The following is a 25,091-nucleotide window of genomic DNA, read 5'->3' on the forward strand; positions in this document are numbered from 1 at the left end:
TTGCGACGACCCATGGGGGAAGAATGAATGGGAGATGTGCCGGGCCTACACCCAGCCACACAAATCATGGTCGGATATTAAGTGATGACCTTAATAGACAGCTGCATCGAGATGCCAAACCGCCAGGCAAAGCAACACGGGTCCCGTCTGTCCAGCTCCACCTCGGCATGATCAGAAACAGGCAGCTTGCCACATCCTCCCCGGGTGCTTGTCCACCTTCCGAAGATGAGACCGATCAGGCACAGCGTCCGACAGGAAGTTGTGACTCGTCGCGGCATGGGAGCTGGCGCTCAATTTACCTCCATATGTCGCAAAGCATGCTTGCGACGATCATCTTCGTACAGCGGTTCATCTGGTTTGGATCGCAACGCCCGTCCTTGGACAATAGACCTTGATGCAATCCGGAGACCATACCTGATATCAGATTCAACGATAACCACCCTCTTCGCAGAGTACACGCTCTCTGCGATGAGAACACATCACCGTGGAGAGCGGGAACGTGTGATATTCCCTGTCAAGCAGGTGCTGTTCGGTATATATGCAAGATATTCCACGCTCTTCACGCGCCCTAGATTGTACTTAGCTTACGTCCCCGGACCACGAGAGAGCGTCTACCTACATATAACTCGGGCAATGACTCCCATTCCATGGTGCCGAAGACATGAAACAAAAATAGGCGTGTGGGACCGTTGGGGAACACAAACGGGCTGGAAAATGAAGGACAGCGTGCGCTAGAAGTGTGGGATTGCATTCCGGCGGAAGAATATAGGTGCATGGCGTACAATCGCTAACGCTGCCAACCCAGCATGAAAGCCTAGGATGACAAACAGCAACAATTGCCGTCCCAACGCTGTGTCTGACGTAAATTTACGACTTTGTGTTCCCAGCGCATTGGCATCCACGCCAGTCCAGGAACAGCCATTTGATGACAGCCCGTGCGCCCTCCCACTGCAGGTCTGCAGTGCCGGGCATGTGGGTCCTCAGAACGTTCCCATGGGGAAGAGATAGAAGCAGGGATTCAGGGGGGTCGATAGCAAACGGGGCTCCCGCGTGCTGAAGAAGGGCTGTAGCAATGCGATGGTCGCTTTCTAGTAGTATGCCTCAAGAGCAAGCAGAAAACAAGGCGGGGCGTTGTGGTTCGGTGTGGTGGCCATAGGGAAGAAGAGTCACTACACGTTGAGTGCGCTAAATTGGGCGGATGTAAATGATGGCGTAAAATCTACCTCCTATATTGTATATGAGCTTGCGTTCTGGGCACTATGGGAAAGGTGATTTGACACTGACCCTGAATTTGACTACTAAAAAAAAAGCTAGATCTCCAGTAAATCGACATGGTATAAAATGGGTAAAAACGAATTATACCGAAATAGAACCTGCATTCTACCACAAGAATATTTATGTATAAGAACAGGTCGTCCGGTCGCTTACGTTGCCGGCCCAGTATGATGGCCCCAGGATAACCAGCAGCAGCAACTGCGCCGTTACAACGCTCAGCATGACGTAGAACCACGACTTTTTATTTTCGAGCGTCGCGACCTCCGCAGCGAATGTGCTGACCGTCGTCAGGCACCCGCAATATCCGTTCGCCAGCCCGGAAAGGACATTGCAGCCGTTGGGAGACGGAGGCCCACGTGTGCTCTGCAGGACGGTGAACACGGCGATCAGCGCTGTGCCGAGCATATTGGCCGCGAACGTCCCCACAGGGAGGACGTGGAAGCGCGGGTTCAGGTTGATCGAGAGTAGGTATCGTGTAAGCGTCCCCGGGAACGAGTAGAGAAGCGCGGAGGTTGCTTTCACGCGGTATGACTCGGGCAGGCGGAAGTAGGCAGGGCAGGTCGCTGCGTAGATGAGGACCGAAAGCGCGGTCAGAGTGTAGCGGGAGGGGCGATTTGGCGAAGGTAAAGTCTGGAAGAAGGGTCGGAGCAGACTAGCGATATGTGCACCAAATTTCACGGAGGAGAGCGATAGTGCTAGGGTGAACACTATCTGCGTCAAGCCATCTATGACCTGTGAGGGATCGCGATTGGTCAAGGAATATGTGAAGCCAAGAGATTGAACCAACATCACGTAGCCAATCGCGATGATAATGGCTGGGGTTAATCCATGCGTCAAATACTTGAAGTTGCCACGAGGAAAATGTGGTGAGAGACCCACAAAATCCTACATCAAGATAAGAGCAAACGCAACCCCGTAAGAGGGGAGAACGCACCAGTCGTAAAAGCTGTATATAGTGGGCCATAACTATGTGTGGCTGTAAGACTCTGCCGGCTGCTCTGATTGTTGCGCTCACAATTGACCGAAGGAATCCTTAATTTCGAGACAAAATCCCATCACGAAACACCCCACTACTTGAACCCATGCGAGCGTGAAAATGCTTTGGCCGTCGTAAGTGACCAGCGCCTCCAAACCAAGTCGAGCAAGACATCCGAATACTGAAGCAGGCATCAAAAGTGCTAGAATTGGGGGTGATAAAGGATGGTAAACTTTGGAGGGCGGGAGCTTCTCTTCTTCACTTGGAGGCCGATCTATCGACGCCAACGATGCGGCATCGCGAAGAGACTCGTGTCGGGCGAGAGCGGAGCCAACCTCATTGTCGCCGTCGCGCAGACGTGGATCGCCGTCGCGTCTTTCGTCACCGTTCTCGACACTCGAGCCGGGGGTCGATTTCTCCAGGTCGGAGTGACCGTTGGTGAGGGTTGCCGGAGTCTGGGGCATAGTATCCGAAGCAGACTTAGTCAAAGTTTGAGACATGGTGAGGGAGTGGTGGATGTCCACTGCCCATGGAGTAAGCGGCTCCTGAGACGTAGAGCGTGTCAGGCGGCAGCTCAGGCTGTGGTCAAAGTCAAACGACAAAGGAGGTAGTCCTCTTTCCCCGCATCCTCGATCGGCAGATTACGTAAAGCGCGTCAGTGATCTTTGCGCGTCGGTTGTATGACCGGAGATGGATCAAAACCGACTGACCATGATCCTCGACTTCACCAAAAACTGAACATTCATGTTCGGGCTGTTGTTCTCTCTGGCCGTCTCAGTACTCATAGCAGCTACCGTTACATCCATGTTCTTCAAGAAGAAGTGGGATCCCCGGGGCCGAGTTGCGTCCATACACCCGTGAGTTCGTACCAATGGCTGAACTATGACTATAGCATTGCTACATTACCGGCGGCTCTTCTGGACTCGGTCTTGCCCTAGCTGTGCTCTTGACCAAAAAGGGTGCCGACGTGTCCATAGTCGCACGTAATGAGGATCGGTTGCAGAAAGCGTTGGACGCGTTAGAGGTATGCGCATGCAACTGCATAGCACTGTCCAGTCGACTCATGCCACGCGACAGGCTGTGCGTCAGACTCCAAATCAACTTTTGAAGGCGTACGCGTTTGCACTCGACAAAGAGGCAGGAGCAGCGGCTGCGCTGGAAGCCGCATGCCAACCTCATGGTGGGCGATGTCCAGATGCACTATTCCTATGTGCGGGGAAGTCTACGCCCGGTTTCTTCATCGAGCAAGACGAGGCGTCTCTCAGGTCGGGCATGGACGAGACATATTGGGCCCAGGCGCCGTCAGCACTGGTGGGAGTCTTCATATAAGACCATATACCACGGTATCTCTGACAATGCAGTCGAGGTCGCTGCGAAGCGGTACGTGAGTCACCGCGAGAAAGGGAAGATAGTCTTCGTATCGTCCGTCTTGGGCTACTTCTCTATGGTCGGGTACTCTACATATTCACCAGGGAAGTTCGCAATACGAGGTCAGTCGCCCCCATGGTTCTTCGAGGATCGCACTTACGCCGCCAATCAGGCCTTGCCGAAGCCCTGCAGTCAGAATTCATGCTATACGGCATTGACGTGCACATATGCTTTCCTGGGACCATTTACTCGCCCGGTTTAGAGCATGAGAATGAGTGCAAGCCAAAGGTGACACTCAAGATAGAGGAGACCGATGATGGGGCATCCCCGGAGGTCGTCGCCGAGGGTCTGTTGAGGGGTGAGCATCACGGCACTTATTAGCTATCTCCTACGCTCATCGGACTGGCCAAGGGGTGCAAAATGGCGACTTCCACATCACGTACGATTTCATCGGAAATGTCTTCCGAGCATCAACGGCTGGATCTTCACCTCGAAACAACGTAGTCACGGACATATTTTACAGTCTCCTTGGTTTCGTGAGTTCCAATCGTTTGTACTGCGTTATATCGCCCTAACGACACGAGGAGATCGCCTTGCCCTTCTGGCGACGTTCTGTGGACGCAACTGTGCGTTCTCATTTGCCGGAGCACCAAGAGTATCTCTCAGGGAAGGGCCTAGTGGACAACTAAAGACTCCTACGAATACATGATGCATTGTGTCGTCACTGGTTGTCTGCATTGGATTATCCCACCTCATTTCCGTCCGATTTCTTAATCTCCCCCGCTGAACGCGGTAAGACACGCTGGGTGTTTTCACGAGAGAAGCGTAGACATATGTTACGTTACTACGGAAATGCTATTATCCCCGGGCAGTTGTTGAGTACCCTACAACATGCACTCCCATGGTTGTCCACGAGGTAAGGCCGAAACTTTCGGAGAAAAATGTCTGGAGGGGCGAAGCGCAAATTCTACGGAATTGCGAACAATTCACAAGAAAGAGCGCATTAGACCCCGCATTTTTGTCTTGGTCCGTGCCATTTGGCAGCTCAACGTATGAGTATGAGTTGGTTACCTGGATGTAATTTGGACCGTGATGTAAGATTAAAAAAAGTTGTTGCACAATAGTTTCCTTTCATAGAGGCGGGCGTTCAGGGCAGGCCAGGGAATCATGCGCCCAATCGGTTCGTCGGACGTGCACCGCTTCCATCCACGCTGAGGGAGCGGACTATGTCTAGATGGCTCTCTTCTCACCGCACAATCACCTTCATAACTGCCCCGACCGAGCCTCGTCACATCGTCGCAACTGCCCACGGGATCGCTAAGGGCTGGTCCATCCACCAGCGGTCTGCCACTGAGCCTCTCGGCTAGCCACTCGCTCGCGCGCTCTCATGCCGCCTTCCACGGCCCTCCCAACCTTCTATTGGGTTGTCTTCGGTCTCTACGAGCCACTGCTCACGAGCCTTGGTTTCATGGGAGCAGTGTTCGATCCGAAATCGGTGAGTAGTACGTTGACATCGCCTCGCAGCGCTTCTCACTCGCAGGCCAGACCCACGACCAGCAGGCACCGTGGCCCGCAGGCGGGCCGCCCGACGAGATGCCATTGGCGACTCGCGTCACCCTCCTACAACTAGGTCACGTCGCAGGCCTTCTCGGTCTGCTGAATTTCTTCGTGCTCTCGGCGTGCCGCAAGTACCTCTTCTCGCAACCCGCGTTGCAGGAGAAGATCGTAGGCGCTCTGCTCAAGCCTCTCCTTCTGGGAGACTTCCTGCATATCGCTATCACGCTATGGGCGCTGGGAGACAGCCGGTGGGATATTGCGAATTGGGGTGGCATTCTGTGGATCACGGTCGTAACCGGCCTTAGCTTGATGATCCCCAGGATATCTTGGCACATGGGGATTGGGCGGTACGTTGATGCGAGGGACAGAAACATAGGGAAGACGGCCTAACCTACCGCGTTCGCTTGGATATCGTGTGGTGCACATCTAGATCACTATTTAGGCATATGATGGCAGACCCAGGGATATCATTGGATTATTGAATATACTAACTGACGACATTGCGATCGGAAAATACCCCTCATAAATCGATCGTTATTGCGGTAATGATTACAGCAAGACCTACTGCGTGGGCTGGTTAGCAACTGTGTAGGCAAGCTTGACAAAATACATCATATTAGATCAAGAATGTATCACGGGGAACCAAGCACTCTTGGAAGAGTATGACGCTAGTTCCCTCATTCCACTTTTCTAGTCATTCGGCCCAACGGGCTCAAGAGGGAATGATTACTCACCTTGACTGTTTAGTTCTCGTCGTGTTCACCGCTTTGGTGCGGACTTTACTGCCAAGACTTGCTTGTATTTGCGCGTTCTTCTGGCATCCCACCAGTCGAGAACCCATGATTGAATGAGACCGAACGTAGCAGACGCTACCCAGTAAATTTGAATGCTCTGCGCTAGCGTCAACATCACAACACCTTTAGAATCGTAGTGCAAGGAAACTTACTCCGGGAACGACGGCTGCTATCAGAATACGGGCAACGGACAGCGCTCGAAGACTTGACTGGATGACTTTATGGGGCTCCACGACGGTCTCTCCCTTGGCCCTTCTCGCAGCGACCCACTTGGCTGTCTTTTTCTGCCTCTCAAGCGTTGCGGCGTCGAGGAACCACCTTGCTGACTCGACGTTGGCTAACGTTACGAGGCCGAGCACAATCGGCAAGGTCAAAGTCGGGTCGGAATGCACCAGCGACGTCAAAGTGGCAAACTGTTCAGTGTCGAAGACAGTAGGCGATTTTGAGGCATTATTGAGCACCATGCTGAACCCGACAAACAATGGCAGCTGGGTCAGTGGCGGTATAAGCATACTTGGCAGGGGAGAACATCGATGTAACGCCAGTAGTTCCTTCTTCCTGACTTCAGCCTGTCAATCAGCCTGTCGTCAGCTGTAGAACTCGAGCGGTATAGAGCTGAACGACATACAAGTGGTTTCGTTCTCTTGTTGACCTCTGCTCGCGCTGCATCCTCATCTCCTCTAAAGCCATCCGTCTTCATGTCCCGAATCGCACGTTGGTACAGCTGTGGCATCTCCTGCCGGAGTTGTGGGATGACGAAGTTCTCTGCCCTCCATTGTCGATTCTTAGCCTGTGCAAGGAGACAATACACATCAGCTATGAGACATGTGTCAATAGTCGGATTTATGAACTCACCCAGATAGAAAATGGTACGGTGAAGATGAGACGGGAGACGGCCGTCACCAGTATGATCGTGGTGGAGTATGGTGGCAAGCCGGGAGGCAATGGCAATGCGATGGCTAGGTCGAGAAAGCCATCTGTGAGGCTCTGAATTGCTGCAGACGCGAATTTTCGGGACGAGCGTGATGTTCTTCTCGCCTGTAATGAGTGTACTCGGCCGGCATACCGATATGAAGTGGTCCTCGCGAAGGTTGCAGTTAGCATGGGGTCCGGCTCAAGAGACGGCGCCAATTTGACCTCGTGCCGAAGAAATAACCACTCGAGGTAGAAGCGAGCATTCGAATCGTTCATTCGCAAAGGATATTCATGGCGTTATATGATACACAAACAAGAACGAGTGGCCATCCGTCCCTGCCCATTCTCTGCGAGAAAGAGAGATCATATGATGCTACATAGCATATCGTAGTCATAGCCTAAGTGAACGAGATATCTGCCGCTCTGCGATAAAAGCCCGCACCCCTGCGCCGCGTCCCCGAACCAGTACTACCCTCAGAAAGCCATCTGGTGAGGGAACTGACCCTTCGACAGACCCCAGCTCGCCTTGAGGTACTTGTTGAGGTTCTCCGTCTTCTTGACGGCAGCGATTACAGCAGCGTCAACCGCTTTCTGGTCGGCCGCCTTCGACTCGGGGAAGGCCTCCTTCTCCTTAGGCTTGCCCTCAGAGAAGAACTCTGCTTCTGCCGAGCGGGGGCCCTTAGCAGCGGCTTTTGCGAAGTACGCGTCGTTGATCTTTTCGTCGGCCTGCCACAGGATATGAGACCTGATTGAAGAATGATAAATCACTCCAATACTCACCTTGAATTCAGCGAGATCGATCTTCGTTGACGTTGCAATGACATAGGCCTGGTTGACCCGGCGAAGGGGCACACCGTTGACCTTGTAGGGACCGGTCACCAATAGCAGACCACTCTCCAGCTGCTTCAAGAATACGACGCGCTTCCCCCGGAAGCGACCCGCAAGCAGAATGAGAACAGTGCCAGGGGTGATGGATGAGCGCAGCTTCGTGGGCTTGGGCGACTTCCGGCTCTTCTTGGGCTGGCGGACGTCCTCAGCGGGGTAGAATCGCGGCGCCTTCGCGACCGGGATAACACGCTTTCCACCGTTCTTCTCCCCACCGATCTCCTTCTCCTTGGTCTCTGCAACCTCCGGCGCTGCGGGCTTCTCGGATTTTTTGAGGCCCTTGTAGAGACCACGGCGGGCGAAGACTTGGGAGCGAGAGAGGCGCCCCACGCCGGGTACGAGTTCCTTGCTACGGGCCATCTGCAGAGACGTGTGTTAGTACAGATGTTGAAGACTGACTTAGTTGCGCGGTCGGACGGTGCATCCTGATTGACGGGCTCGCATCCACCCCGAAACCGGTCGTAATGGGACCATTCGTTCGACCGGGTGTGATATCTCGGCCGTACAGCCAATATTTCATGCCAACCAGAGAAATAGATGCTCACTGAGTCGGGTCTTGAGGTTTGCTGGACTGTGTTGACAGCCCTCTTGGTGAAGCTTCGACAGGGAGAACGTGCTTAGTCAGCACCCAGGATGATTTGCTAAATCTGGATTTGATGGCGACTCTCTAAGCGCTCCGCGTTATCGGCTCCTGCATGTCGCTAGCGCTGTTGACTCGGGGAACAAGCTTGAGGTTTAGACTTACTGGTTGTTGTTCTTTTCGCTACAGTCCACTCGCATCCTTTGCTATCGGGCCACAGATACACCACGATTTTTCTGCAATGACAACCTCCGCGGATGAAAGAAGTCAGAATCATTAGACTGTACCTATGCACGGGCTAACTAAGACCAAATCCTGCTCGCTATTGCAGACGACGACCGTTGCATTGTCTGGCTAGATATTGACAATACCCTATACTCTGCTAGCGCACGTATCTCTCAGGCTATGGGGGAACGGATACATGGTCCTGATCTTTCTTGGTGTCCTGCCAACCACGTCGCTATGCTCACATGCCGTCCTACAGCCTACTTCATCTCGCTTGGCTTTCCCGAAGAAGAGGCATCAGAACTCCATCACAAGTACTACACTCAGTACGGTCTAGCTCTACGAGGCTTGGTCCGGCATCATCATGTTGGTGAGGTCGCATCGGAGGGTCTGGCACACTTGCAGTGCTCATGCGAACGCATACCCAGACGCGCTAGACTTCGATCGTAAATGCGATGGGTCCTTACCGCTGGAGGAAACGCTGAAGCCCGATCCCAAGCTTCGAAAACTGTTAGAGGACTTCGACCGTAGCAAAACTCGCGTTTGGGCTCTGACAAATGCGTATCGTACAGTGGGTCGGCATTGTCACTGAGCTCATGGCTGGCTGTGAATGCTCGGGTCCTAGCACGCTCAACGCGTATTGCGCATCCTCGGCGTTGAGGATCAGATTGAGGGTCTTGTCTATTGCGACTACTCACTGCCGAATTTTTCGTGCAAGCCGGAGGCCGAATACTATCAGGCGGTATGTGCCACATACTACTGAAGCTTAGTTGATCACATAAAGCAAGTGGGTTTACAGGCACTGAGGAACGCTGGAGTCACCGATCCTTCGAAATGTTATTTCGTTGACGATAGTAGAACCAATGTCCTCGCAGCACACAAGCTTGGCTGGGGGAGGTGTGTCCATTTCTGTGAGCGTGGTCTAGTCGCGGTGGAAGGAGGGAAGGAGAAGGAAATAGGGGGAGACGCGGGGTTATTTCCAGACGACAGTGGTATTTCAACGGTATCTGACCTAGAGGAACTGCGCACTGTATGGTCAAACTTGTTCAAACAGTAATGTAAGCTAGGTGTGGCACGAAAAAAAGTGATTCATGAATTGTTATTGTGGCATTTACTGCCTATTCGACGGTGCAAACAGCTGGTGGCCTGAAGGCGAGTACTGCCCAAGCCACTGTGATCGAAAGACCAAAAGTGGAAAGACGCGATCGACACGATATTCAAGTTCCGGCGCGACGCGTCGCGTCGCGTCTTCTCCTTCGGGCCTTCAAAGCTATAAGCTTGACTGAGTGCTATACTCTCATATAAGTTCTGGCCATAATTTGTGAAGACATGTCTGGCCAACGCCAAAAGATCATCATTAAGGTTTGTAGGACGAGGTTTGCTAGTCCAGCTACCGAAACTTGGTCACAATGCAGGTATTCCGCAAGTACAGCCATTCGTTGGGTCCGGAAGCCCTGGAATTTCTGGAAGAAATATTGGATCAACATGAGATTGCTGATGGGGACGTTGAATATTCCATTGAATGGATCGCCAAGGAATATAATAAACAAGATGGCGAGTTCGTCCGCTCGGTCCACTTAGCTGTCTGTTCACGGTAATTTGTAGACGCACAGATGAAGGTCTCCGTCGATGTTCTTCAGAGAGTTTATGAAGCATTTCAAGGCTCAGGAGACAGTCATAGCCAAGAACATGAACTTCTCGACCCAGAAAGCCACATGTTTGTAGTGAACGCGTTTGATATGCCACTGTGGCATTGGTCACATGAAAGGAGTACATTCGAGAGGTGTGCCAATCATTAGTCCTTGAGAAGTTACTTACGGATAGACTGGGGCACTCCAGAGCAGCGGGCCCGCTCACAGTATCCGGCTCTGCAGACTCTCGAGTCTTGGCAATGCGCAATAGACTCAACATTATCAAGCAGTCCATCCTTCGAAACGATCACTTCTCTCCTTCAACTCTTCCATCTCGTGACAGAGAGCATCTTTTGACGGTACATAGTCATCCATCTCTGTCGCTAGCTTCCAATGATAACACTAGCATAGCTAAGATCCACAAAACAATTACTGGGCCGCGCTGGAGAACGATTCCTTCTCTTCGGAATGCTAGCTCATAATAAAGAAGGCAAACTCTGTTTAGAAGACCAAGATGGTTTCGTGGAACTTGATTTCTCACAACTTGTCTGTTCTCCTATTGTGTCGACTTTTTGTTGGTTGACAATTATTGGTGACAGGACCAGCCAAGCGAAGGTCTATTTACCGAAGGATGCTTTGCCCTTGTGGAAGGGGAATATTCAGAAGACGCCACACTCATTGTAATAGCCATTGGCCACCCTCCTTGCGAAAGCCGGGAAGCTGCACGGTAAGCGGAATCCCACAAGTTTGAGATGTGTATTGACTGTATTAGATCAATCTTCGGCCACGTCGACTTTCTAGGCAAAGGGGCCACAACACTCCTCGAAGATGTGAGCATAGTCGTATCTGCCAGCTTTGCATCAACTTACATTAATCGATACAGACGCAACTTGCTGCCCGCGTCAGACTCGACCTTGCCGATTTGCGCTTCTTTGTGCTGTCAGATGTTTGGCTAGATCATCCAGACACGCTCAGCGGTCTACGCAAGATGTTCGACAACTGCATGGAGAACAGCTTCGTTCCAAAAGTGATGGTGTTTTGTGGCAATTTTAGCAGTCGAGGGATTCCGCAAGGCGACAGCAGAGAGGCACGAAAATTCCAAGGTATGATGCGTTTGTTGCTCCACAACACCGTGGCTGACTTCCGTCCCCGCAGACAATTTGGACACCCTAGCCGACTTGATTGCATCGTATCCGCTTATCACGCGTACCACACACTTCGTCTTTGTACCGGGTCCGTTAGACGTGGCCGTCAACTCCATCTTGCCTCGACGCCCATTGTTGTCCGCTTTCGTCTCGCGTTTGAAATCCCGTGTGCCAAAAGTGCACTTGGCAAGCAACCCGTGTCGCATAAAGTTCTTTGAACAAGAGATAGTCATCTTCAGAGAGAACCTGATGGCAAAAATGTTGCGGAACCTAGTTGGCGTCAAGCAAAATGTCAAGAATGATGATTTAAAGCGTTATGTGGGCTAACCAATTCCCTGTCCATTTACCTTCTACAACGACTGATATTGATTCTCTAGCTTGTTCAAACTATACTTGACCAGAGCCATTTGGTACCACTCACCATATCCATCCAGCCTGTTCAGCCCGACTTCGATCACACACTGCGGTTGTATCCGCTTCCTACTGCGGTAGCTACATCCGCTCTGAGCTTGGCACCCACTATTAACATCTTGCTGCAGGTGGTACTCGCAGATAAGTACGACAGGTTCCAGATGACTTACGAGGGCTGTCACGTATTCAATCCTGGAAGTTTTGTTGGAGGTAATTCATTCACATTCTCTGCCTACACGCCATCACGCAGGGAGTCTGAAGAGTGGTGAGTACCTATACCGATGTCTGAATGAAATCCTTGACGAAATGTCTGTTGCAGCGTACTGGAGATGGATGCTGAAGATTAGCAGTAACTTTGATACTTTTAAATTGTCTTGATTGTATACATCGACCAGCATCTTGTGAGGTGATGATGTAGGTCGATAAAAGCATAGCTTCCCTGATAAGCACATGTTTGCCGAATTCTCTACCAGGATCAGGCGATCTTCCACACAATTCATCAAGCGTGCTGCAGTTCCTGGTACCTCAAGTACTTATAGACTGGGTCCAGCCCACCCGATCACTGCATCGAGATCCTGAGCGGCTAAGCACGTGGCGATGTAATTGGTGACGCCGAAGACCGACGCGTCCGCGGGTTTCGTGATTCCCGACTGGCTGCCACCGTACCACGACTTCACTGTCTCATGCAGGTCAACTATTCTACACATCCTGCTAGAGGCTAAGTCTCATTTGCTCTCCTCCGGATCTTTCGCTCCTATTTCGCTCCTGGAAACCGCGACTCGGAGCGCGCCGACACCAATATGGCCTTGAGCTACGTTTCTCTCGCATTGCGCTTGCTCCTGTTAAGTCATCCGGGAGAGTACTCAGCTTGGGCAATCATTGTTCTCTGGGCACTACGGATCGTATCGCTCTCACTGCTGTTCCGGACATACGTGGGCCCTTCAATCCTCAGACTCGTCTCGAAACGATTGCAAGTACGTAGCGTAAGCTTACGCTCCATTCGTGGCATATACTTCCGTGCAGGAAGTGGGACATGGCAGATTGAAAGGGTCGGCATATCGTATCACCGTCCTTCAGCAACCACTGCAAGTCGGTTCTCCTTGGTGGTAGAGGGCCTCAAGCTGGAACTCGCGGAGGCTGAGGATACATCAATCATCAAGCCCTCACTGAGTCGTACGAAGCCGCAGCATCTGCCATCTAAATCTCTTACACCTCGTATGCGCCAAATGCTGTCTAAGGCGTGGCGTGTGCTGGGGGTTATCTATGCCTCTGTCGACCCCTACATACGACCTTTCATCCGGTCGACTATTGTCGGAGTACTGCGCGTGGTGATACAAGCATTGCCTGCACTCACCCATGTGCTCGATTTTGAGCTCCAATCTGCTGTTGTCACGCTTTCGGCAATACCAGGCGTGGAGCTCGCGGTTGCACAAGTCCAAGTCCACACCAAGGTATCGCTTTCTTCTCTGGGCAGCCTAGTCATACCGGAGTCTACGCTTGCACGCCCAGTCCAACACAGACGGTTCACCAGTGTCGCAGACTGGAACGCTCGCCTGGCGAGCAGTGTACGTCGTACTTGGGACAAGGCCTGGGGTGCGACTCAAGTGACAACATCTCTTTCTGTTCGTGTGAAGGACATCTCGGGCACATCATCTGCTCTGGCTCTGAATGATCTACTCTCAATACCCTCCGTCGGTAATAACAACGACTGTTGCCATTATCGCTGAGGTGACTAACTAGATTTGCAGGTATGGTATCATTTGTCGACATCGCGTCGACAGAATTCACAGTATCTCTCTGCATCGATCCTCACAGAGCCATTCAACCTCATAGTGTGACGACATCCTTGTCGCTGGATGCAGTCAATCTCAACATCGACGTCGTCAAATACCTAATGAAAGCTCTCAAGAAGGAGGATAGGACTTTGGATACCCCCATTGATCGCACACAGCCGAACGTTCAGCCTACGTTCAGTCCGCCGCTCCGGCCATCGTCTCTGGAAAGTCGCCGAATGACATGGTCATCTCCCATGTCCCCAGGGTCTCCTCTCAGGGAGGCTCTGTCATCCGTAAAGATCCCACATCTAACATCCCTATTCAGTGATGTTGATTAGTTGGTTGTAGGCGTCTGTGCGCTTCGGTTGGGGTTTTGGTCCGACACCCGCCCGCAAGCTAAACAGACGAGATGACGCTGTGAGCATTGAACTCTTCATACACGCCAGTTAATTCACTGCTGAGTTGTCCGTGGAACAGCAAACTCACATCTCGATGTTCAAAGCTGTCAGCTTCAATGTGAACAAGCTGACCTTGCGGCACTGCCTAACACCCGTGCAGACAGATGTCTCTCAAGTCTTTGCTGTCACAATGAACAATCTTCACTTGGGTGGTGGTCTAAGCCATCCAGATATCAACTCGATGCACCGCCAATATCTTGGCTCACGGAGTGTGCCCAACGACGATCTGAGCGCAGACGTCTACCGTCTCGATTTTTCTGTCAGCTCGCTTACCCTGGACAGATTTGGATCAGGCGCTGTCGTAGACCATCTTCAGGTTATATCCGTGGACCTAGTCAAAATCGACGCCGTCGTGTCTCAGTGGCCATTTCCCTGGGTATGTGGTCCAACGTTCATGTCGGGCGACCCAAACTCCCAGCTCTTGGCGGTGAATCTCGAGCTGGGTTCCATTCGGCTCACGGAACGGCTAGAGGTCCTTCAAAGTATGCTCGCGAATAGGCCGAGCCCAAAGCCGCATTCCGAGTCACGCACGCTCCTCCCATCCGTACTTTCCCCCCTCCCCAGAGTAGCCTTCGGCATGAAGATCGGGCCTGTCCTCGTGCGCCTCATCTCGACCGGTACAAGCAGCGACGAAGGCCCGTTTGCGCTCGAGGCGCGGACAGATGGCTTCATGACGTCTTTCGATTCCCAGTATCGCTTTATGACCGACAAACACCTGTCTAACATGGCGCACGACCACCCAGGGCTGCAGATGGACTTCTACCTCAAATGCGCACTTCACCGTACGTTCGTCAGCGTCTGTTTCGGATCGGACATGAGCGAAGGACATCATCCCGGACCACTGCCTGGCTCCTCCAGCTACCCGGGAGAGAACCTCTTGTCGCTGGAAGCGATCGAAATATCAGGACATGGCTCCTCCCTCGGCGACATTGCAGATGAATTACATGGCGCGGTGACTATGGACGTACCATCATTGTTTACGGAATTACACTGCTCGACGGAAGCCATCTCCATCGAGCTGTGGCAGCCGGGCGTGATTGGCGCTGTGCGCAGGATGGCGAGGACTTTCGGCGGTTCACCCAAGCCGCCTGTGAAGCGAGACTCACCGCAGTACGTCCTTGACCACCTCCCATTCGGTATCGCCGCATCCGTGGCAGTCGGCCGCTTGGTTGTCTTTGTCACAGGGCCGGACATCGCACCCGGAGATGAACTTGAGCTCACCCGTGGAGTCGCGATCCACTCCGGCATATCATTCAGCTATTGTGCTGTCCATAGCAGGCACTCTGACCGCATCCGCGACCTGCTTCCTCGGAGTCAAAAACGACTGAGCTTATCACTTCCCTCTGAAAACATCGTAAAAGCAGTGGCTGGTGCGACCGTGCCGTCGGCTATGCCAAACACCCGTGTTCTCTTAGGTATCGCGCTTTGGGATGTTGGTCTCCGGGATGCCATCGCAACTCGATTTACTGCCGATGATCCATATTGCTACGCTGACGGGGACGGCAGCCCCGCTTCTCGTGAGTCCGTCCGGATCAAGTCTATCGACGTGGACGTCATCCTCTCCGGTATGCGACCGAACGGTTCGTATCGTCCGGGTGTCAAGGACGACCTCCTGATTACGGTCCTCGTATCGAAAGTGCGCGGCTCCTTACGCCTCGCCCATATATATAATATGCTCCTGGCCGCCAAGACACTTAAGACGCTCACACCTGCATCCCCGAAGCCTGTCTCCAAGACTGTCGCCGCCCCCTCAACTCTCGCGTTACATTTCCAGTCTGATCTCAGAGAGCTTCAAGTGCTCTTCGAGTTCCCTCTTCGGTCGAAGATGTTTGCTCGTATCTCCAATCTACGTTGCCAGCTGCTTCCTGAGGAAGCAATGCAGGTCAAGTGGAGCAGCCTTACTCTCGCAGTTGCTGCGACGACGCTTCGTGATGGGCGGGAGAAAGAAAATTGGGAAGAACTCGTTCGGTTGACTGATTGGAGAGTGACAATACCTTCGAGTACGCGTCCACCCTCCCTTTTGGTTGAGGGTGACAGCGGTCGTCTCCACATACCGTTTGACTTTGTATTGGCAGACCTCATTCTCGACATCAATCTCACTGTGAAGAGCTCAAAGCATCTGATACGCATGGTAGCTGCAGGGAAATACTCCCAGCCTCCCGCTCCGGAGGCCGAGGAGGCTAAGATTGTCCCGGACATTACCATCAAAGTCCGCTGCTTGACGGTTCAAGCCGCCGACGAGGATCTCGAGTCAAACTTAGGACTTATCTGGCGAGCAGGTTCAGAGGCCTCTCGGGTTAGGCTTGAGAGAGACGAAGCATTCGAAGCCAAAGCTTCCGTAATTCGTACATCACACGGCTCAAGTCTAACCTCTAAGCCTGGTGACGTCGACCCTGACTTCCATTTCGGTAACAAGCACACTGTGTCGGTGGACAACGCTCGACAGCGGCTTCATCAGGTACATTCCGTCGCTTGGAGGTCAGCTTTCGTGAAGGCGAAGCAGACACAAGCGGCTCGTGAGGTATCTTACGCATATTATGCAGCTAGGACTCGATGTGAGGAAGACACGTTTGGAGATCTCGTGCGCGTTAACCCATTGAGATCCATCCCACCCTTATTCCGACTAACGTTCGACTCGCTATCTTTACATCTCATCGCACCTCCATCTCTCATCAACAACGTCCCTGACTTCCTTTTCGCCGCGGGTAATGGGCTCCCCAAGGACACAGAGTTCTCGCTGTTGGTACCACTCCATCTGAACTTTACAGTAGCCTCCTTACGGTTTTCGTTCCGCGAATATCCTCTTCCTTTGCTCAACATTCCGCCAAATACCTCTGAAGGCTCGCCAGCCCTTGAATTCGATGGTCATGTAGTAATTGCGGAGGAAATGGGCACCGAATCTTCTGTCGAATGGTTCCCCGCGGAGGTTGTTCCGGCTCATCAAGGACTTCACGGCGCTGCCCACTTGTCTATAATGGTACCGAAAACAATTATGCCTGTCAAGACTTACGCTGAGCCTACGATACGAGTCCTGACCTCGGGTACAACTGATTTCTCATGGGGAGTCAGCTACGGCGCTGCCACGCAGGATCTCATGAGGATCATCGACACGCTTTCACATGCTCCGCGGGACTGCTCTCCTCCCATTGGCTTCTGGGACAAGGTGTGTCGTACGTTGGTATCTAGTCACTTAGTCTGATAGCAATGGGTGCACAACTCCTAGCTGCGACTCGTCTTCCATTGGCGCTTGAAGGTTCTATTTGCGGGCGATATACATCTGCACATGAAAGGTGATACTGCTTCACAGTCATCCAGCTACAGTCACTGAATCGGCGGAGGTTCACGTGATCCCTACAGTCTCAAAGGACCTGGTGCAGGGTTCGCTCTATGTTGGAGTGGGAATCCCCAGCTACTCATCGGACAGCCAAATGATCAGAATGAACTGATACAAGTGATCAGTGATTCTATGTTGGTCATCATTCCAAAGTGAGCGGCATTAGTATCTGGCTCGCCCGTAGTCTGATAGCGCATATACTCAGCTTAGTGGACACCTGGGGCGATGGCAGGTCCGAAGGACAGTTGCACATGCCATCGATATCATCAGTGCCCTTCACGGAGTCAGAAACCAGCAAGTCCCGCGAGCCTAAGGTCTGTGCTAAACTGAGCTCCGGCGTGCGGTTCGGCGTTGGCTTTGCTCTCGAAAGGGCTTGTGGGCCGGAGTGTCAGGAATGCAGCGGCAAACCTTTTGACCGCAAATGTCGTTTCTTTGATTTCAAGCCACACTACAATGTGAAACTGGAAACGAAAGAGCAGGCTCCGGAGCCCAAGGTACTTGCACAATCACAAGTTTGTCTTTTGCGTAGACCTATGCTTATTACCCCATCATACAGTCAGCGGAGGATTCGTACAACGGTTTCCGATCTGACTTCATACATATGTCATTATCCCTCACATCTGCCGTTCACAAAGGCCGTCGTCATCTTACTCAACAGCAAAGTAGCATACATCTGTCGCCGGAAGTCTTCGAGCACTTCTGGGCCTGGTATCATTTGTTTGACGGTGCGTTGTCTCTTCCGATCCGCCAAGGCCCTCTATACGCTCGCAAGAGGCCCGTCTCCCCGAAGCTTGGCCAACATCTTGCTACATTGAAGTACCGGATCTCTTTCGAAAAGATTTTCATATCACATCTATATGTCGACAATTCGCGGGATGCTTGGGCAGACGGTGTTACTCCTTATGTTGGAGTCAAAACTCTTATAGATCACTTCCAAGCCGATATGCATCAGAGAGATCAAGAAAGTACTCGTATCATCCGTGACGGACCCAAGGCCATTCATCATAAAGCATTCTACGCTATCGAGGTCGTTACGAAAGGTCTTGACCTACGATCAATGCTGGCCGTCTTCGAAGAACCCCTCAAACAACAAGTGCGGATGGAGTCGTCTCCGCTTCTGAGCAATTATAGGACCAAGATCAAGGCAGACCCAATCTCTGCGGAGTCCTTATGGCTGGATGCGGATGATTTTAGCAAGCCGGAATGGGCGCCATCCGCACCGCCGACCGTCTATTTGTTGCCCGCCGCTCGCTGTCCGCAATTTACGTACTTCAAACGCGCCGTTGATAACAATGAGAGTCCGTCTGGAGGTCCAGTTGTGCGAAGCAAATTTGGCAACGAGGACACGCATACATGCTATCTGGGCAAGGAGGCTTGTAAGTTCTGGATCAAGTATAAATACCATCAGTACTGATCAACGCATTTCAGCTGTTACCCAAGTTCAAATTGCACTCACAGCTGCACGTATCAGAGAACTCGAACACAAACTTGAGCATACATCAGGGCAATGCGAACGTAGCCATTCCGCTGACTGCTATGATAGCTCACATGGTCTAGTATGTTTCACGACGTTTGGACGGCATGTATCGCTGACGGCTCTTGGGGCTACAGGCTGACGAACGATCTACGAGCGTACGCAAGAACATCGCCCTGCTGAACAGCTACGGCCTTCATTTGGAGAAAATTGAGGCATCGGCTGCGCAACATAATTACTACATGCCTTCAGAGGCGGTTTCTCAAGAAGAATGGGCTGAATTTGACAATGTCTATCAACTGCACTTTCCACAGATTTTCATGAATCAAACCATTCGCGATGTGCGTTCCGCGTTTCATCGCCTGGTTCTTGTGTTGACGTATTATGTAGATCATGATGCAATATTATTATTGCTCTCGTGCGAAACGCGGTATCGAGTATCACATGGCAACGCGGTCAGTGATTCACCATCGAGATCAGACGTACTGGAACTCATATCCATCCAGCGCGGTCAAGTTCATCAGAGATCAGGCAAAAAGTGCACTCGCTGATCTGCTTCATGAGTCGGACGGTCCTCGCGGACCTGTTGCCAGTGCGCAAGCCGCAGCCGCAGCAGTCCGGAACTTCCTGACAGGAGACGGCAGCACAGGCGTGGAGAGCGTGTCATATCCCATCATGGAAGCCCCGGGAGCTGCTGATCCACTAGACGGCTGGTCGCAGGGTGTTTCCCTTCGCAAGAGCGATTTCTGTCTGCTATTGAAGCCGCAGATTGTTCTAAGAAGCGAGGCGACGGCAGAGTCGGATGCCGACTCTGTCTGCGTTCTGGCAGCTGTGCAAGGGAAGATGAAGTCGTACAATATTATGGATGACGCCAACGCGGATGACCCTATTAGCGGTAAGGTCATGAGTAGGTGGGTCCCGGCAGGCTGACTGTCACATTCAATATACTTATATCTTTGATGTAGGAATTTTGCTTCGGTGACTGGTTTGCAGACGTTCTCACCTTCAGCGTCAAACAAGTCTGGTGACGAATATGTTCCTCTGGAGGTGTTGATTGACTTGCGTTGCGAGAATAGCCAGTTCGACCGGCTCGTGCCGCAAACGGATGCTTCGTTGCAGTATGACAAGTTCAATCGCCTACGACTTCGTACCAATGCTGCATCTTTGACTCGAAGTATTCACGATGCTAATCACCCGCACGACCATCTCCAGAACCATACTGTAAGCATCCACATTGGCCTGACTTGCATGGAGATCCACTCAACCCCTATACAGGACCTCGTGCGAGTGCATGTTCCACGCTTCACGGTCTCCGCCAATGACCAGCACTTCCAATTCATCTCCAACATAGTCACGAAGTTGATTCTCTTCTCCGACGCTGCCCTAAAGGACCGTGCCGACAAGCTGGAGAAGATGCTCTTCAGCTACGATTTCACGAATCTCGCATCTGCTGCCGATGTCGTGGCAAACATGCAGGCCCGTCTAAGACATGCCCTCGAGACCAGGAGAGAAGCGGTGCAGAGACTCCAAGGCTTCGGAGATGATGGGAAGGTGGAAGTCTACAAGATCGACGCGCATATATTCCTGCTGGCGGACGAACTCAATCTCATCTTCGATGCAATAAAGCTCGCACAGGACAAGGCAAACGAAGGTTCTGAGCAGAAGTCAGCTCTACTACTGCACGCATCATCCTCGGAGATTTCCTGGGGGATGCTGGACCGGCAAGACCAGCTCCTCGCCAAACTCGCTGTCCGTGACATCCATTTCTACTGGCTTAGTCGCCAGGACAGCTCTACTGTGAACAACCTTGTCGTTGGTGACCTCCAGGCGTTCGACGGGTCCGCTGACGCTGAATGGACGGAAATCCTGTCGAGATACGATGAGCCGTCTAGCCATCCTCTCGTGAAGGTATGCACGATATCATCTCCGCATCCGCGTTAGTTGATGATTTGTTGTAGCAAAAGTTGTTCCTCGTTGCTGACTGGACAGTTCTCCCACCCGTGGGAGGCATCACGATCTATGAACGCTTCGAGATCACCTTCCACCCCATGCGACTGCAGATCGACACTCGCGTAGGCCGTAAGATCATGGAGTACGTCTGGCCCGCACGGCGGCATCGACACAACACAGAGGACGAAGTGCAAGCGTTCGACGACATCCCGGAGTCGCCGAGCGCCTTCGACGAGTCGTCGAACGTCGTCATTGTCCCAGAGAGCCCCATGAGCCCGCGCCGCTCGTCCTGGGACGTCTCCCCGCGAGCGCCTCGCCAGTCGTACGACTCACACCGACTCGCCCCGGCAAGCCCGCTGCGCAAGCTGGGCGCGTCGCGGTCCTTCACCGACCTCCGAAATACGATGAGCGACTCAATGGTGGCGCCGAAGCTGCACAAGACGCGCTCGACAGACGCGCTTCTGGCGTTCTCATCGCCGTCACAGTCGGGTAGCAAGGTCACAGAAGGCCTCGATCGCCGCCCGTCGGCGCGGAGTGCGAGGGAGATCGACGATGCGACGGTGATGAAGACGCGGTCGTCGCAAAAGACGTTCGTGTGGGTCAAGGTGAATAGGTGAGTATGGTTCGCGTGTATGCGGATGCTATCCTAACGTATCGTCCCAGTCTGCACTTGCTACTCAGTATCGCGAAGGAAGACTCGTTCCTGTGTCGAGATGCACGCATCCGTACACGAGCACTCGAATACCGCAACCAGACGTGGAGCGTACGTGTCTCGATATTGTTCAGTTTACAGAATGCTGAGGCCTCGATAGTTCGAAGAGCTCGTTGACCAGTTCATACCCTCGGGCCGCAATTGGCGTGGCTGGGTTAAGATGGCGTTCCAGCAACCGCTCGTTCCCGTACTACCGGTCGCACGCGAGCTGATCTCGAAGACCAAGTGGATTTCCAACAAGAGCCATCATAGTCATACGCAGGATGAGCGTCCTAATTCACCAAGCTTATTTTTGCCATTCCATGGACGTCACAATAACACCTCGGCGACGACTTCCTCTAGTTCCACGGTGAACACTCCGAGCTCGACGACGTCGGAGACTAAGCGCCAACGTGGAATATCTCTCTTCAGTCGGCAATCTAAATCGCAACCCATACTTGCTAAGGACCTCACGGCGGAGCCTGAGCCACTGCCGGAGGACGCCATGGAGCAGGTGGCCGCCGCACGTAGTGGAAGGGTTCGTGTACTCAGCGTGTTCAAGCGCAAGCATACAACGGGACCACGGTCAAGCATGGACTCAGACGTCTCTGCCGCTAGTGTAAGCGTTAACATCATAATATGAAGCGAAAGGGTTTAGCTAATGTTTGATACGCAGACTGCATCTCGTAGAACTGCCTCAAAAGCTCGACCCTCAGGCCAGCATTCGCGAGAAGATCAACACTAAGAACGAGTAATGTGGACAGGGTTGGGCTATGCTTTCTTTCGTATTTACCTCTAAATTATCTGCCACGCATTGCTATCTACGTACAATAGATCGTGCTAATTGCAACACTCGTTGGTATTGCGCAGGAGCCGTCGCGAAGTCGAATACTATAGTTGCCGTATATGGCAGCGCACGTGGCGGGGCAGTAAGATGGACCTGGCGCGGCGGTGACCTCAGTCGGAGCTGCAGGCTCGATCAAATCCACCGAGGGACTGCTCATTTACACCAGCTCCCACTCCACTTGCAAATATCATGTCCTTAGGCACCATGCATCCTCAGCTCCATACGCTTTTCCTCTCCTTCCGCCTCAGCTCCTCATCCGACGTGCACATCCGTCGTCGCTCCCTTCGCTCAAAGTCCCATGCCCTCCGTCAGAGTCAAGCGCGGCTACACACCTCTCCAGGACGCACCTGCTAATCGCCACAGAGCTCTGAATGGTTCATATCGATCAAGAACACGTTCTCTTGCGGATGCGCTTACTCCTCAAACTGCGCGTCCACCCTCGCTGCATAATGTCCCAGAAACGAACCGCGAGCATAACACCACTCAGGCGCATGCGAGGGCGTCCACATCCACCGAGAATAGCATCCAGGCCAACCATGCGGCCCCACGGCCTATGTCCTCGAACTGCCGTCCCTCAAGGGTTTCGCAGCATGTAATGAACACGATACCCGCTCCGCACACGGGGCTACCACAAGGAACGGGAACTGGATATCGCTCTTCGCAGCACTTCAGCGAAAATCATAACCCCTTCTTCCCCCCGTGCAGGACAGTCGAGAAGAGCCGGGCGCACCCGCTGACGCGACATCGTGAAGGAGACGAGGGTATGATGTCGCTGCAGGGCTCACAGATGGATGTACTCGTGCCTAGAGATGATCGGGAGCCGGGGCGTGTTGGGAGTGCACTCAGCTTGCCTGATTCAGAGATGTTGCAGCTCGACTGGGATGGAGAGCACCACCCGGATGACATTGTCGAGCATCTTGATGTGATAGGTATACCCCAGCGCTCGTTTACAAGCGTCAGGACTCACCTAATGTGTATGATATAGACCCTCAGATATCCACTGTTGCCACACTTACCAACGCGGCAAACGCGATTGTGATGTACGTTCAATTGGTGGAGTCGAGCGATGCGCTTCGCTGACAAAGGTATCCCTAGACCCCCTCTAGACTTCTATTCCCGCAAGCCCGTGGTCGTCCTGCCTCGCAGGCGACGGAGGAAATCAAGAACAAACAACGCTGAGAAAGGACGAGCGGAAGATGCTGATGACGACGAGGACAATCTAGATCGGCATGTGGAAGATGTCCTCAGGAAGAGAGACCGATTCCGCAGGGTCATGCAGGGCGTGTGGTCATTTGTGAAGACCCGTATGTGGTTTAGTGTTCTCCTTATGCGACTGGTGCTCATATACATTGTTAGCGCTGGGCGTAAGCATTCCAGAAGTTTCAATTGTCGCAGAATCTGACGTTAAGGCTGCAGATTGTCACAGCAGTATATGGGTTCCTCGTTGGTGAGTCGTGCCATCAGGTGGATACATCGTCTTAGCTGAGTGGCTCTTTCGTGCAGTATTTTGGGGAACTGCGCTTGTACTTTTCCTCGCTCGGTTCATCGACTTGCACAACGACAATACGCAAGACTTCTGGGTCGAGGTCTGTCAGCAGATCGAAACTGGTATGTTGTCTATATGACCGTTGAGCATGCGTGTGCTAACATTTCACCTCATACAGGATTATTCTCTGTCACAAGTATCGGCTTAGGACCATTTCGCATCGTCGATACATATCGTGCGTCTTCTTTATCATGGCTGTCAGTCACATTAGTCGATCAGCGGACTCACGGCGTTGATTCTCCAGGTGTTTGCAAGATTTGGTACTATCAGCGCAAGACTGAGAAGCTCCGGCTCAGAGCGGGTTTGCCGGAGCTCTACGACCCGAATGATCTACCGGATCCGCACTACGACGCGAATTATATTCCAGTGTTGACGGAGCAGGAGCAGATAGACCTGCACTACCGTGAGTATGTCCAAACATTTGTACTCGCAGTGTTCTGAGTCGTAGGATATCAGAGCAGCATAAGTTCATGCAGGCGCAGACGTGGTATCGCCCTCATGGGACGCAGACGCACCGGGTGAGTACATTACGCGACAATCGTTAAAGTATCCGAGCTTATTACAATTGCAGGCATTCCCAATTGAGTATGGCTTCAAAACAACTCAGTTTTAGCTGCGACTAACCCTCTCTTGCAGTATCGCAGTCTGGATATGTGGAATGAACGATCTGAACACCTTCTTTCAGGTTAGTACGCTGTGTTAGCTGCGGATCGTCCTGAAATATAATGATCGGCATACAGTGTCTGCTTAGCGGCTGCATGTGGAGCATGAATCGGTTTCAGCGCCCGGCTTGGACCACCGCAACTACGCTACCTGCCGCCTTCGTATGTGTATTCTTCCCTCATTGTGCTCCTCTTGTTTGACATTGAGTTTTAGGTTGCCGGAATCGTTGCGGGTTTCCTGATCTACTGGGGTGGGCGCAAGACAAAGCGCGTGAAGGAAGTTATGGAACGCCTCCGTATGGCGCTCGCTATGGAGCGCCCTCCGCTCGATGACGGAGCCGAACGGCAGTCGATTACGATGATGGAAGGCGCGTCGCGTGTGCCGGAGGCACGACCGGGTGATTACACGCAGACATTTCCAAGCGAGATGCAGAAGACACGGTCCAAGGACTTCGCGGAATCGGAAGGGAATAGGGTTCCTGAGACGCCACTTTCCCCTGTCACGCCGACCACGCCTGGGATAACCATTGTGGACGAGATGACGGTCCCCCCTGCGAGCGCACTGGAAGATGATAATCGGAGATGGTGATCT

The 25,091-nt window shown here is 52.6% G+C and overlaps 8 protein-coding genes across 8 annotated transcripts; 5 read left to right on the forward strand and 3 right to left on the reverse strand.

Annotated features, from left to right (window-relative positions):
- Nucleotides 1-1,395: 1,395 nt before the first annotated feature.
- On the reverse strand, nt 1,396-2,445 carry POSPLADRAFT_1147277 (hypothetical protein; the record flags this gene model as incomplete). The annotated part of the gene is made up of 4 exons (XM_024486044.1): nt 1,396-2,007; nt 2,063-2,160; nt 2,210-2,241; nt 2,291-2,445. 4 exons carry the CDS (start codon nt 2,443-2,445, stop codon nt 1,396-1,398), a joined length of 897 nt encoding a protein of 298 aa, XP_024337073.1.
- Nucleotides 2,446-3,055: 610 nt separating this feature from the next.
- Nucleotides 3,056-4,308, forward strand: POSPLADRAFT_1147430 (hypothetical protein; the record flags this gene model as incomplete). Its single annotated transcript, XM_024486064.1, has 7 exons — nt 3,056-3,091; nt 3,144-3,275; nt 3,329-3,562; nt 3,618-3,741; nt 3,792-3,977; nt 4,031-4,155; nt 4,207-4,308. 7 exons carry the CDS (start codon nt 3,056-3,058, stop codon nt 4,306-4,308), a joined length of 939 nt encoding a protein of 312 aa, XP_024337074.1.
- Nucleotides 4,309-5,006: 698 nt separating this feature from the next.
- Nucleotides 5,007-5,566, forward strand: POSPLADRAFT_1147922 (hypothetical protein; the record flags this gene model as incomplete). Its single annotated transcript, XM_024486114.1, has 2 exons — nt 5,007-5,114; nt 5,165-5,566. 2 exons carry the CDS (start codon nt 5,007-5,009, stop codon nt 5,564-5,566), a joined length of 510 nt encoding a protein of 169 aa, XP_024337075.1.
- Nucleotides 5,567-5,910: 344 nt separating this feature from the next.
- Nucleotides 5,911-7,074, reverse strand: POSPLADRAFT_1182776 (hypothetical protein; the record flags this gene model as incomplete). The annotated part of the gene is made up of 4 exons (XM_024488946.1): nt 5,911-6,067; nt 6,123-6,539; nt 6,599-6,760; nt 6,826-7,074. 4 exons carry the CDS (start codon nt 7,072-7,074, stop codon nt 5,936-5,938), a joined length of 960 nt encoding a protein of 319 aa, XP_024337076.1. The 3' UTR covers nt 5,911-5,935.
- Nucleotides 7,075-7,137: 63 nt separating this feature from the next.
- Nucleotides 7,138-8,374, reverse strand: POSPLADRAFT_1182777 (hypothetical protein). The gene is made up of 3 exons (XM_024488947.1): nt 8,316-8,374; nt 7,666-8,130; nt 7,138-7,611 (listed from the first exon to the last, which is right to left on the reverse strand). The coding sequence occupies exons 2-3, from the start codon at nt 8,128-8,130 to the stop codon at nt 7,360-7,362; spliced, it is 717 nt and encodes a 238-aa protein (XP_024337077.1). The 5' UTR covers nt 8,316-8,374; the 3' UTR covers nt 7,138-7,359.
- A 217-nt stretch (nt 8,375-8,591) lies between these two features.
- On the forward strand, nt 8,592-9,632 carry POSPLADRAFT_1047749 (hypothetical protein; the record flags this gene model as incomplete). The annotated part of the gene is made up of 6 exons (XM_024479354.1): nt 8,592-8,616; nt 8,658-8,774; nt 8,835-8,945; nt 9,004-9,146; nt 9,201-9,317; nt 9,375-9,632. 6 exons carry the CDS (start codon nt 8,592-8,594, stop codon nt 9,630-9,632), a joined length of 771 nt encoding a protein of 256 aa, XP_024337078.1.
- A 272-nt stretch (nt 9,633-9,904) lies between these two features.
- POSPLADRAFT_1047750 (hypothetical protein) lies at nt 9,905-12,031 on the forward strand (the record flags this gene model as incomplete). The annotated part of the gene is made up of 11 exons (XM_024479355.1): nt 9,905-9,937; nt 9,991-10,129; nt 10,181-10,358; nt 10,415-10,565; nt 10,618-10,752; nt 10,806-10,933; nt 10,979-11,036; nt 11,090-11,309; nt 11,362-11,669; nt 11,729-11,839; nt 11,891-12,031. The coding sequence occupies 11 exons, from the start codon at nt 9,905-9,907 to the stop codon at nt 12,029-12,031; spliced, it is 1,602 nt and encodes a 533-aa protein (XP_024337079.1).
- Nucleotides 12,032-12,562: 531 nt separating this feature from the next.
- On the forward strand, nt 12,563-25,088 carry POSPLADRAFT_1066648 (hypothetical protein; the record flags this gene model as incomplete). The annotated part of the gene is made up of 29 exons (XM_024482096.1): nt 12,563-13,457; nt 13,511-13,830; nt 13,886-13,954; nt 14,015-17,158; nt 17,182-17,285; nt 17,353-17,481; nt 17,562-17,823; nt 17,886-18,054; nt 18,082-18,705; nt 18,758-18,885; nt 18,941-19,144; nt 19,194-19,714; nt 19,769-20,024; nt 20,079-20,711; nt 20,762-21,366; nt 21,417-21,516; nt 21,566-22,063; nt 22,279-22,327; nt 23,002-23,220; nt 23,277-23,331; nt 23,387-23,595; nt 23,718-23,738; nt 23,795-23,899; nt 23,956-24,012; nt 24,082-24,240; nt 24,314-24,355; nt 24,482-24,522; nt 24,578-24,661; nt 24,714-25,088. The coding sequence occupies 29 exons, from the start codon at nt 12,563-12,565 to the stop codon at nt 25,086-25,088; spliced, it is 10,077 nt and encodes a 3,358-aa protein (XP_024337080.1).
- Between the last annotated feature and the right edge of the window lie 3 nt (nt 25,089-25,091).

Source organism: Postia placenta, assembly GCF_002117355.1.
Source record: "Postia placenta MAD-698-R-SB12 unplaced genomic scaffold POSPLAscaffold_10, whole genome shotgun sequence".
In the NCBI taxonomy this organism is placed as follows: Eukaryota; Fungi; Basidiomycota; class Agaricomycetes; order Polyporales; family Adustoporiaceae; genus Rhodonia; species Rhodonia placenta.